This window comes from Loa loa, assembly GCF_000183805.2.
Source record: "Loa loa unplaced genomic scaffold supercont3.370, whole genome shotgun sequence".
Classification (NCBI taxonomy): Eukaryota; Metazoa; Nematoda; class Chromadorea; order Rhabditida; family Onchocercidae; genus Loa; species Loa loa.
The window spans coordinates 39,967-53,358 of NW_018108550.1; the positions used below are offsets into that span (position 1 = coordinate 39,967).

The 13,392-nt window shown below is 21.8% G+C and overlaps 3 protein-coding genes across 3 annotated transcripts; 1 reads left to right on the plus strand and 2 right to left on the minus strand.

Moving 5' to 3' along the window:
- Positions 1 to 985: 985 nt before the first annotated feature.
- On the plus strand, positions 986 to 2,304 carry LOAG_08043 (hypothetical protein; the record flags this gene model as incomplete). The annotated part of the gene is made up of 3 exons (XM_003143575.1): positions 986 to 1,208; positions 1,390 to 1,587; positions 2,249 to 2,304. 3 exons carry the CDS (start codon positions 986 to 988, stop codon positions 2,302 to 2,304), a joined length of 477 nt encoding a protein of 158 aa, XP_003143623.1.
- A 789-nt stretch (positions 2,305 to 3,093) lies between these two features.
- Positions 3,094 to 3,668, minus strand: LOAG_08044 (hypothetical protein; the record flags this gene model as incomplete). Its single annotated transcript, XM_003143576.1, has 2 exons — positions 3,094 to 3,207; positions 3,405 to 3,668. The coding sequence occupies 2 exons, from the start codon at positions 3,666 to 3,668 to the stop codon at positions 3,094 to 3,096; spliced, it is 378 nt and encodes a 125-aa protein (XP_003143624.1).
- A 284-nt stretch (positions 3,669 to 3,952) lies between these two features.
- On the minus strand, positions 3,953 to 5,613 carry LOAG_08045 (hypothetical protein; the record flags this gene model as incomplete). Its single annotated transcript, XM_020447600.1, has 5 exons — positions 3,953 to 4,219; positions 4,316 to 4,476; positions 4,636 to 4,741; positions 5,002 to 5,167; positions 5,591 to 5,613. The coding sequence occupies 5 exons, from the start codon at positions 5,611 to 5,613 to the stop codon at positions 3,953 to 3,955; spliced, it is 723 nt and encodes a 240-aa protein (XP_020302186.1).
- Positions 5,614 to 13,392: the final 7,779 nt, after the last annotated feature.

Below are 13,392 nucleotides of genomic sequence, written 5' to 3' on the forward strand. Positions count from 1 at the left end.
TTAACCAATAATGAACAAAAACGGTTGAGATTTGAACCAGCAACTATGCAACATTATTTTCAGCTATCTGCTAAAAATTTTTCCGATTTTTTAACAATTCGTTGCAGGTAATAATTTTTTATTATTAATTAGTTCGTATTATTAATTTATCATTTGTATTGTTAATTTATCATTTTATCATTTATTATCATTTGATTATTTGATCTGTCTATCATTTGGTTTATCATTTGATCTGTGGCATTTCTTGCTCTGCTTATCATGATCAATTATTTATTTCAATTTATTTGTTTGACAATTAATATTTGTCTAGCAAATATTTGTTAATATATAAATGTTATTTGCATATTTTCGTGACATTCAAATATTATGTATCGTAATATAAAGTAATTCAGGAATGATCATATTCAAATTTATACTTTTGGATTATCCAATTTAGAGGGTAATTATATCGATTTCATTCCATCTACTCTACAGTATGTTACGGGAAGAAGTCATTTCGTTGCTCATCATTATCAAAATTGGGTCTTAGTAAGTGGAAATATTTGTTTGTCATATAAAAGATAAATTTAATTAATATTCTTTTTCAATTGGATTATTTTTGCTTTTTATGTTCGACAAAAAAATTATATTTAATAAAATTTCAATTATTACCGTAATTTTTATTACGATTATTATTATAATTCCCAAATTGCTAAGTTAAATTTTATCTTTCCTATTATGCTAATAATTTAAACATGACCATAACATGACCTAATTGCAATATCAAAACAATATCATAATATGAATAATTGAATTAACATATCGATTGATCAGATACATATATCCGATATTCCAAGCATTCAATATGCAAAATGTTACCATTTGCGACAATCCTTATTTTATTATCAATTATTTGAGTTAATTAATTAATTAAAAAATAATTCTAAACATGGATTTTTTTTGATATCAATTATTCGGGTTAATTAATTGGAATTTTCAGATATTCATGGATGAACATGCTGTAAATGATATTGAAATGGATGGTATATTTATTGGAAATAATTATATACATGAAATGTTAAGCCCAAATAATTCCGGATATTTTGCATTACAAACTGTTCATTCAACTGTTCGAATACATTATATACAATCAACCGGATATTATGCTATTCATATTTTGAGTGATACATTAGAAAATGGTTTTTATCAATATTTTGTTACACTTAATAGTAAGATTTATTGCATTAAAATTTCTTACAATATTTTTTCCTTTCAAACAATTTTATTTATAACTTTACAATTCTGAATTTAAACAAAAAAAAACATTAATTTTTTTAAAATAACAAAAATAAAATCCATCAAAAATCTAAAAATTTATAGTTTAACAAAAAAAAAAAAATTTTTTTTTAGGCTATCCATATATAATTGAAAAAGTTGAGCAAAAATTGCAAACAACAACAGCAATTATTCAAGAAATATTTAGCAAAAAAACGGAAAAGAAATTAATCACAAAATCACTTGCAAAAATCAATTATAAACCGTTTATAATTGATAAAAATGATAACGAAACGATTGTTTTAAATCATCATATTGTTACACATCCAAATGGTAAGCCAAAAAAAATAAGCATTTGTTAAGGAAAAATATCAAAATATGACGAATATTGATTAGATGATATCATTTGATTTAATTAAAATCTTTATATTATTTGTTAATTAATTTTTAATTGGAGCTTAGCAACAAAATTTGTGAATTTTTATATATTTTCATTTGATTTAATTAAAATCTTTATATTATTTGTTAATTAATTTTTAATAGAAGTTTAGCAACAAAAATTTGTGAATTTTTTATATGTTTTTTTCTTTTCTTTTCATGAATAATTTAATTGAAATTCCAATTGATTTCATTAAAATGTCATTTGAATTGAATTTTTTAATCAAATATTTTCATTTTATTCCCTACAAAGATGAAGCTAAAAATTGAATATATGTTAGACAAACCAAATCTATCAAAAAAAAAAAAAGAAAAAAAAAAGAAAGAAAAAAAAATTGGGAAAAAAATTTTGCAAAGTCCTACATATCATATGAAATTGACAATGGCCATTTTCTTAAATCAGGCCTAAAATTATTTCGCTGAATCATACATAAAAGTCTGGATTAAAAATTGTTAATTCATTTTATTTTTTACATTATCAAATGATAATCCAATAAAATGAACTAATAATCTTATAATTTTCAGTCTAGCTTATAGTCTTAGTCTAGACTTTTAGGCTTAATTGAAGAAGATGGCTATGTCCATCGTATGACATGCAACACTTTTTTGTAAAACTATCTTCGTTGTGTTTTTATAAAAGTGAACACGATAAGCTCTTGATAATTTTTTTGGCTCAATTGTTTTTCTTCTTTTTTTTTTTTGAATTCAATCTTAACAGGAATTTTAATGAAATTTAAATAATTATTCAGATATGCAAATGCGAAATGTTTTGGCCTCTGGAAATTGCATCAATCTAATATCAAACATTTGTATTATAATTATGGGATTACAATTGCTATTATTAATTAAAATATTGTAAATTGATATGATTAGAAAAAAAGATAATATTGATGATGTAATTGTAAGAAATTTTTTTGTAAAAAATTTTTTGATTAAAATTTATACTTTGTTTGTGGAAAGCATATATGGAATATCAATATTTTATCTGATTATTAAGTATTAAAATATGAGAGAAAAAGAATTTTATGTGAAAAAAAGAAGAAAAAATTATCAATGGATATGTTTTTGGTTTCCTAATATTAATTTCCAATTATTGACATTCAATAAGACAATATTATTTCATTCTTAAGAATGATTCAGATATTTTTTTCACATCTGAATTAGCTCCAAATAAATTATTCATTCGAATTCGAGAATTTTTTTTTTTTTGAATTGATAAACTTAAAATGATTGATTAGATTTCAAGTTTATTTCAAATTTTATTTTTAATTTAATCTTTTTTTTAAAAATTTGTTAATTAAAATAGTATTTAGCATACATATGGATAGATAGGAACAAATGAAATAAAATTTATGGCAAACATTTGATTAAATTGAAACGATTAAGAGATCATTGTAAATTTTAAACAAGAAAATCGTTACTGTTGAAAATTGGCATATCAGATATGATCGATGATTTTGGATGATCAATAGATAAAGATGGTTTCACAACATTACACTGTTTTCTTCCATCATACTGTAATAGGAAAGCAATATTGTTAGTATTAATTGATGATAATAAAATTTGATTCTGATAATAAAATTTAACAAATGTTATGATAAAAAATACAAAATGTATATTGTTAATTTGTTTGTACCATATTTTAATTAGTAACTTTAAAGAATTTTTGTTCAAACTTAGTAAAATGACAAGTAAAATGACACAATAAGTACCATTATATCATCGCCATATTTAGAATAGCAAATAGGTTGTTGTTGTTGTTGTTGTTGTTGTTGTTGTTGTTGTTGTTGTTGTTGTTGTTGTTGTTGTTGTTGTTGTTGTTGTTGTTGTTGTTGTTGTTGTAGAAAATTTGATAATTTCTGATTGTAATTTCGACCAAAACTAGTAAGATCGTAGTAACCTTTGTTGTCAATACCAGTGAAACCAAAGATTTGATCATTTGGTTGGTAATTTATCAAAGAATTATTTATAGCCATTGGTGAATATTCTGAATTTTGACGCAGAATTTCTGCCTTAACTGATGGTATCTAAAAAAAATTCTATTAGAAGAGGAAAGAAAATTATTTTATCATTTAAAAATGTTTATTGTTCCAAAAGAAAACTGCTTCCTAATATTTTCAAATACGCTGCAATTATATATGAAATTTGTCATAATTATACTAAAATTAATTAATTACTCTATAAGATTTGAGACAGTTTGAATTTTCTTGAAAATAAAAGAGAAGAAAATATGGTAATTTCGTTGACTACAAGATTGTACTTACTTGTCCGGATATCCTTGTTGTTGTTGTTGTTGTTGTTGTTGTTGTTGTTGTTGCTGTTGTCGATGTTGTTGAATAACATCAATATGATAAATATTATTATCATTTCTATCACCATCATCATCAACATCATCGTCATCATCAATATGATTGTGTATTCGGAGCAAAATGTTACTTTTTGGATCGAATGAGACTAATGATTTTAAATTATTATTTGCCGAATTTGCGCAATCATTATTTGTCCGGAAGTTATCTGCCAAATTTATCTGTAAATTGAAATTTAAAATTGGTAATGAAATTTTAAGAGAATGAAAAAATAAATATATTAAAAAAAATTCTCCCAATGATTTCTAGAAATGAACCTCTTCACGTGATAAAATTCGTCTTACACCTTCGGTTGTTGGAATTTTAAAATTTTTTAAACTTCCACTACGACATACATATCCTGAATTTGTCAATAGTCCTGTTGCTTTTGCGGCCGTTATTTGTGTTCTGCTTGATGCATGAATTGTATTTGTAACACCTGAAATATTTTATTCATAAATATTATTAGGAATACTACTAGCAAAATTCGGGGTTTTTTTTTTTTAAAAAAAACTATTTCAATTTTTTCTAATCAAACACTTATGATCGAAACATCATAAATTATCAGTATTTAACAGATTAAATTTTAAATTAATACCATTATTAATAGGTTCATAACATTGTTGACGATGAATGTGCTCTAATAATTGACATTCATTTGCTAAATCAGTCATCGATTGTGAACGTTTTATAGAAAATGGTTTCTGAAATTTAAAAAAAAGAAAAAAAAATTACGAAAAATATTCATCAAATCATTTTAAACCAAAAGATAGCATATGGAAATTTTACTTTGCTTGAAATAATTTCTTAATTTAAAATTTTTAAATTCATTTTTTGCCTACAACAAAAAGCAGGAATGGATTAATACTAATTGATTTATATGCAAAAATTAAATTTTCAAAAATATTCAATGATTTTTTACTGATTAATTGTAATATGTTATTTGAAGTGTAAATTGATAAACCTGAAAATTATTCGAATTTTGATAAGGAGTGACTGTTGTTTCTCTGTAACCTTTTCGTGTTGATTTTTTCGACAAATATTTTTTATAACCATTATCAGGTCTAGCAAATCGTCCATTAATTGCTCGATCGGTTTGATTAATTCCTTCTTTTGAATATCCCTGACTACTGCAACATTTATTAGTTATTGTAAGTTTAAATTATTCGCTTGCAATTAATTACTTAACGAATAATTAGTAATTTCAATTACCTTTTGCTAATATCATAAAAATATTCGCAGTTTTATTCTGTAATACATCAAAAAATTTTTACTTTTTAACCATTACCATATTTAATTAATTCATTTGCATAATTAATATATACCTAAGCAGAGTTTTTTTTTTTAAATTATTGATTAATTGTCATACTTAAGCGGAACTTTTTAAAATTATTAATTAATTGTCGAGTATTTTCTCCAGCAAATAAATGTTTGGCGCTGTTCAACATCACTTTTTTTTTTTATCCCTCATTGAATTACAATATTTCTTGGTTAATCCAGTATTTGAATAATGCTTTACTACTTTTCATAGTAATTAAAATTAATTTACTCACTTATATTGCTTGTTACTATTCATCGTTTCATTAATGAAGTGATCAGTAATCGTATTAGTAATTTCTTTTTCAACTCTAAAATCACAAATTAATTTTCAAGTCTGAAATCATAAATCAGTTTAAATCAAAATATCGGAATCATAAATTAATCAGCTAAAATCATAAATCACTTTTTTTTAAGTTTAAAATCAACAATCACCAATCAATTTGATGGTTAAATATGTCAAAATTATAAATTAATCAAAATCTAAAATCATAAATTTAATTTCAAGTTAAAAATTTTTGTTAAGTCTAAAATCATATTTGACAAAAGAAATAGCTAATACTATCTCTTTTTTTTCTAAAAAAAAAAATTTTTTTTATTAAATTTAAACATGCTAATTTCTATCTAAATCAAATGAATAATGTAACAAAATTATTTGTTAATATAATTAGTTTGTTAATGAAAATTTTAAAACAAACATTTTATTGAAATTTTGTTTTGGAAAAAGAATAATCGATAAAATGATGGAAAGATTTGCCATGAAGGTATGAAAAAGAGCTTGAGCACCTTCAATATAATAATACGGTACAATGCATGATAACTGTATCCAACGAAAATTTGTCAAATTATAATATGATTTACATGATGGCGTATATCGGAGAAAAAAACTGAAAATTATTAAAATAATTAAGGAAAAAAAATAAAAAAAACATTGCAAATTTCATTGCAAATTTTAATTTTTAAATTAAAAATTTGATCAATTAAGGATTATAATTAAAAGAAATAAAATGATAAGCTTAAGATGACATTAATGATAATAATAAATAGAAAAGATTAAATATTCCAATTTTATTGTAATTATCAAAAAAAAAGGAAGAAAAGAAAAAAATTTTTAAATTTTAATGTTTGATTTTCTTTGTTCTTTTTTTTTGTATAAATTCATTTATAAAATGTAAGAATTTATCAATTTTATCAGTACTTTCTATTCAATTTTCTGTTTTTTTTTCTCGAATTATATTTACAATTTTATTTCAAACAATAAAATTTACTAAAATTGAAAGCTTTAAATTTTAGTTTTTTCTCTTACTTTTTTCTTATTTTTCAAAAAATAAACAACTTTTGTTATATTTTACACTTACAAAGCGTAAAATTTTCAAATTTTAACAATTTTCATTTAATTTTCTTTTTTTTAAAATTATTTCTATTAACAATAATAACATTTACAGTGATATTGGAATTTTTTAACAATAAAATTTTTGTGATTAAATTTTTAAGTTATAATATTTTCAGATATTATATGTTAATTTGAAATAATTGCATCATTGTTGAAATTACAACAGCTTATGCATTAATTGTTTAAATTCTCCAGGATAATTTATGATTATTTCGTAAAAGAAATTAATCATTTTATTATCCTATGAATAATTTGAAGTATTACTAATTATTACTAATTGTTATTATTATTAATAATTATTATTATTATTAATTATCCAGTGAGATTAATTCATATTAATTCTTGGGAGAATAAAATTTTATCAAATATTTTATAATTAACAAATATATCATAGGAAATATTTACCTGTGAGAATAAGAAAATCCGGCACTAAGTATTGGTATATCGCGGCTAATAGCAAATAATTCATTGTACCATAGGATAAGTGTAATATTATATAATATAGAAATGAAATTAAGTAACATGAAAACTACTAATAAACGTTTTTGCCAATGAATAACTGCAATAAGCCCGCAAATACATGAAAAAACCTGAAATTAATTTTACCTTTGATTAATTTAATTTAGCAAAATTTTTAATTTCTTATAAAAGATTTTATATACATTGCAATTGCAATACGTTCTCAAATGCATGAGAAAATGCATCTACAATGCATGTAAAAAAGAAATTAAGTAATATAAAAACTAAAATTAATTCATCTCTAATTAATTTGATGAATTTCTAATTTCTTATAAACTATTTCATAAATATATATATATATATATATATTGCAAGAATTTTGATTTTAAAATTAAATTACAATTAAAATTTAATAAATAATTCCAAAAAAAGTAAATTTTTCTCTCAATTAATTGCTTTTTATCACGTAAATAAGCAAATTAATGGACCATTTTCCGCAATTAGCAAATGATTTAATTCCACCGTTCGTTTTTTCTTCATATTTTTTAAATAAAATTTTAGTTTCAATTATTAATGCAATTTTTCACATCTTTCCGTGACCTAGATCTTTTTTTTTTTTGCCTAAATTTTCACTTTGAATACTAATATTGTTCATTTAAAATTACTAGTAGATTCAATATATAAAAAGAAATTGATAAATTAGCTATTGTTAAAAAGTTAATGATAGCTTTTGAAAGTTTATATCATAGCAGATAAATGCACTGAAAAGATTTACTTGAAATGAATTAAAAACAATCGGTATCCACAATCGTCCAATTGAATCCAAAATTTGTCGTATTACTGCTAATAGAAGCCAAAATGAAACGATGAATAGATACCAAGCTCGTAAAGTTTGACAGCAACACATCAATAGTTTTGGCTAATTTAATAGATTAATCATGTTTTAGATATTTTCTAAAAAAAAAAAAAAGTTGGAATCCTTTCATTGGTCATTTCAATATTTTTAATGCCAAATTTAACACAAATTCACAATACAATTTCACAAAGTATGATGAATACTTAAAATACATTTTTGTCACAGTTTCGGTGAACAAATTATTGAAAGGTATCTGATTAAATGAGGTAATTAAAACGGACCAAATTAGCGGTAACAAAATTATAAAAAGAATATAATAAAAGTATAAAGTGGAAAAATGTGATCGGACAAATGCGCAGGTTATTTGCGTCAAATAGCGAAGCGATCATTTATTCATTTCAAATTCGAATTATATTTATTTAAAAAAATAAAATGAAATTACATTTATAATGAGGCATTGATGAGGAAGAGGACAAAGAGAATAAATGATTGGTGCAAGAGACATTTTAATTGGATTTTATGGTGACAAACATTTTCTCGACTAATTGATGTTTAGTTTTTTTTTCGTTTTCTAGTATTCCTTTCCTTTTCATTAAAAAATTTTTGTTGGAATTTCTTTAATTGCTATAATTTATTGCATTGAAAATTTTATACTTTTCCATTTTTGTATGAAATAAAAGAAAAACGGAAGAAAAAAAGACGAAAAATATCAAAAAAAAAAAAGTACAATTTCCAAAGTGCATTTAAATCCAACAGAAAAGATATTGAAAAAAGAACAAAATTTTCGTTAATTAACTCGAAATTTTCAAGGTTCTCTTAATTAATTTCGTTAATTATATATATTTTTCCAAAATTTTCTTAATTTTTAAATTCTGTTAATTACATTATAAGTATATATATATATGCAGTTGAAGCAAAATGTAAAAAAATTGTTATTGAAATTTTTAATAAGTATTTTTTAATTTGAAATGTTTATTTCATTTACAACATGCTAACATTTCGAGATAAGCCCGTTATCATTAAGCATTTATTTGCATTCAGAGAGAAAGAGGCATATAAGAAAAAATAAAAAATATAGGAAATAGAATAAGTGTGAAATGAAAGGAATAAAGTCGGAAAATAAAAAATACAAATAGTTAAAAAATTATTGATTATTTGATACTTAAAATGAAGCTAATCTATTATTAATTAATCTATTATTGATAAATGATTGATATAAATAACGCCACCAACATTCTATGCTATTAACATATTGCACCAATAAACTTATCGTGAATTTCAAAAAAGAAAAAAACATCCAAATTATCATATAATTGAATTTAAGTAAATTTTGGAAGCTTTTTCTAGCTATTGTAGAAAATGATAATTCTATTATTTTTATAATTTAACAAAAAAAAAATAGTCTACCGAAAATTGATTGGAAATTAGTTAGGAATATAAAAAAAAAATTGGAAATTAGTTAGGAATAATAAAAAAAAAAAATTGAAATATCGCGTTACTCGTTTAATTAATATAATTTTTATAAAAAACTTTCATTTAATAAAAAAATATTAATTGAAAAGGAAATTTAATTTGAATTGTTAAATTAGTCCTTTCTGTAATTTATCCATTTTTATTTAGTTTTTTCCTTTTTTTTCTTGTTTTATTTGCTAATAAAATGAGCAAAAAAAAAAAAAAAACAATAAAAATATTTATTTGCTAAAATTTTGCAAGAAATGAAAGAAAAAGGAATGTAATAGTGAATGGATAAATTGAAAAGAAAAAAATAAAAAAAACTGGAAAAATAATTTCAATTTTTTTATAAATCATAAATAGGATAAGAGTATGTTTAAGAAAAAAAAATTCGTCTAAATTCGTTTTCGTTTTCTTTTTTTTTAAAAGACCTTGAAATGTACTAGTGGTATATTGTTGATTTCAGCAAATTGTCCTAATTTATAGATCTTGATTTTGATTAAATTTGAAATTAACATGAACCAATCTTTTGATATATTCAGCATTTCAATATTTTATGCTAAAATTCTTAAACATATATGATTACAATTAACTGAAACAACAATAAAGTTTTAATGTATCCATGGAATATTTTTTTTTCGAGAAATTTTAAATGCAACTTTGAAAAACAGAATATGTGGAAGGATTTCATTATATAATTTATCAATTTATTAGTGATCAGTGACTTAATTTATAATATCATTTTACTTAGTTTACTTAATTTTTACTTAAAATTTACTAGTTTACTTAAAAACATGTTTACTTAATTTATAATATCATTTTAGTAATTTGATAAAATATCGAAAATTGGTTTTATGGCATCCCAACTTTACAATTTTGTTTTTTTTTTTAACAAACAAAATTCTAAAATGAAAAGAAATATTTTTCAAAAATTTTGAACTGTTCAGAAATATTGATAATTAGTAAACATTATTCATGTTATAGTTAATTTATTAAATTTACAATTTATTCAAGTTTTCAATTGACTAAATTTCAGGTTCTAAAGTGATAATCAATTTTCCAATAGTTGTAATATAGGACTTTGGTAGAACTAAATCTAGGAAATTTCAAATTTGAAGATAATATAGTTTTGTTAGAAAGAAAGAGAAAAATATTCTCGTATTTTTTTCCCCAATAAAAATGTCAAAATGACAATTTAGATTTTCAAATCGGTCATCAAAGCTTTAAATTTAGTGAATAAAAAATCCGTTTTGATGAAAAAAAAAAAAGGCGATAATTTTATTCGATGAATAATTTGATAAAATTTAGTTGTGATCATTCCATCCTTAAATCTTTGTTTGAAAACAATTTTATTTGATGCTTAGTTTTAAAATAACGATATTTCGTCAAAATTTCATAACTAAAATTAATTTCATCAAAAGCAGTCGAAAAAAATCCGTTAAGAAATTTCAAATTTGAAATTCATCAAAAGCAGTTGAAAAAAAACAGTTAGGAAATTTCAAATTTGAAATTCATCAAAACTTTTATGCGAATTATAGTTTTATACATTAAAATTGCATAGCGAATGATTTCAAAAATTCAATCAAATTAAATTTGAAAGTAATAATATGATTAAGTTCCACCATATGCACGAGATTATTTTGCTAATCTATAATTTCATCTATTAGTAAATGGTTAATGAAATTTTCAAACAATGATTTGATGTCAATTTATCAAAAAAAAAAAAAAAAACATTATGTACTATAATCCAATTTTCTCGTAATATTCGTAGAATTTGAATGTGTTTAATAATTGAATGAAATTAAATGCAAGTAAAGAAAGAAATAAAATATGAAAAATACTAAATATCGGTCGATTATTAATTATATTATTTCCAATTATTAAAAATTTCTTTTTTTTGAAAGAATTAAGTAATTTAAATAAATATAATCAAATTAGTTAATCACTGCTGTGAAATTTTCGTATAGTAGTTTAAATAGCTATTAATAAATTTTGGATAAAATTATTTATATTTTGATCTTATTTTGAGTTTCCTTTTTTTTTTGATCTTATTTTAAGTAAAATTATTTGCACGAGAAAAATAAATGCATGAAAATAATTAATTAGCAAGAAGTAAAGTGATGTAATAAAAAGTTTATAAATGTTAGAATGATACAAATTAATAATTTGAATTGCTACTAATAAATTACTACAAATGATGTGTATTTTGCTATTATTCCAGGTGCAATTACTTTACAAAAAAAAAGAAAAAAAAGAATAAATAAATTAATTAACGAAGAGTAGCGCAATATAATTTACAAGAAAATCAATAAATATTGAAATGATGTAAATAATAAATGAGTAATTTGAATTGCTGTTAATAAATTGCTGCAAATGATGTTTATAGTTTGGTATTATTTTAGGTAAAATTATTTAGTGATAATTTTATCATTGCATTTATTACAATGTTTAATTTTTAATTAAACAAAATATTATTGGAATTATGAATATTTCCTGAAAATAATTACAATATATAAAAATATTTGAGAATTTTGAAAATATTCATCAAATTGATTCATACAAGAATTGTAAATAATAATTTAGAAATAAATAATAAATTAAATAATTTAGGATAATTAATAATTTAGAAGTAAATAGTTTTAGAAGAATGATTATACCTTTTATACTTCGATTTTTTCTTCCATAAATATCCTATACCTGAGTTTTTTACAGGTATATTTCATAGTTCCATGCAATATTTACATTTTCATATACAAATAGGAAGCACTGTAGAGACGAAAAGGTTGCTTGATGAATGAAATGAATTGAAAGAATGAATGAATGAAGAAATGAAGAAATGATATTTTCATGTGTAAATAGGAAATATCGAAGAGACGAAAAAGTTACTTGTTAAATGAAATGAAATAAATTGGAATGAAATGAATTAATGGATAAATGAATAAGTGAATGAATAAATGAATGAATGAATGAATGGAAGTAAAAAGATGCGGAAAAATAAAAGAAATTAAGGAAGAACAAAAGAAAGAGGATTGATTGGACTTTTTTTTGCCATGAACTTTGACCTTGAGTTACAAGTCGATGGAATTAATATCTTTGATTCCTAAACTTATATGAAATTAATATTGTTATGTAAGTTGAGACTTCTACTTTTTTTTTTTTACAATTATAATATCTCAAGTGATATTGATGAGAATTACCAAATCTCAAACATGGATAATTGATAAAAATAAAAAAACTGTATGTTTTTATTCTTTTTACGCATCAATTAATGAAAAAATAAGCTTAGGTTATTTAATTTAATAAAAAATAAATGAGTAGAAAGCATCAAATTTGCATAAATTATGACAAAAAAGTTTTTCAATTTTTTAATAAGAGAATTTTAATATTATTTTATTGTTAATGAATAGATATGATGATAAAAGATGGAATTTTGCAAGAAGATCAGGCGAACTGATTAATTTAAAAATGATTGTCCCAATAACAATCATACTATAACAATATTTCGCGCATAAAAATATGTTACGACGATATGGTTGAAATGATTAATTTATTGATAATTTTGCTATCTATCAAAATTTTTCCATAATATTTCATTTTATTTTAATTCTAACTTAACATAGTAATAGGAAATAATATATGAAATAATATATAGGAAATAATATACCAAATAATATATGGGAAATAATATACGAAATATTATATAGAAAATAATATGCGAAATAATATATAGGAAATAATATACCAAATAATATATGGGAAATAATATACGAAATAATATATGGGAAATAATATACCAAATAATATATGGGAAATAATATACGAAATATTATATAGGAAATAATATACCAAATAATATATGGGAAATAATATATAGGAAA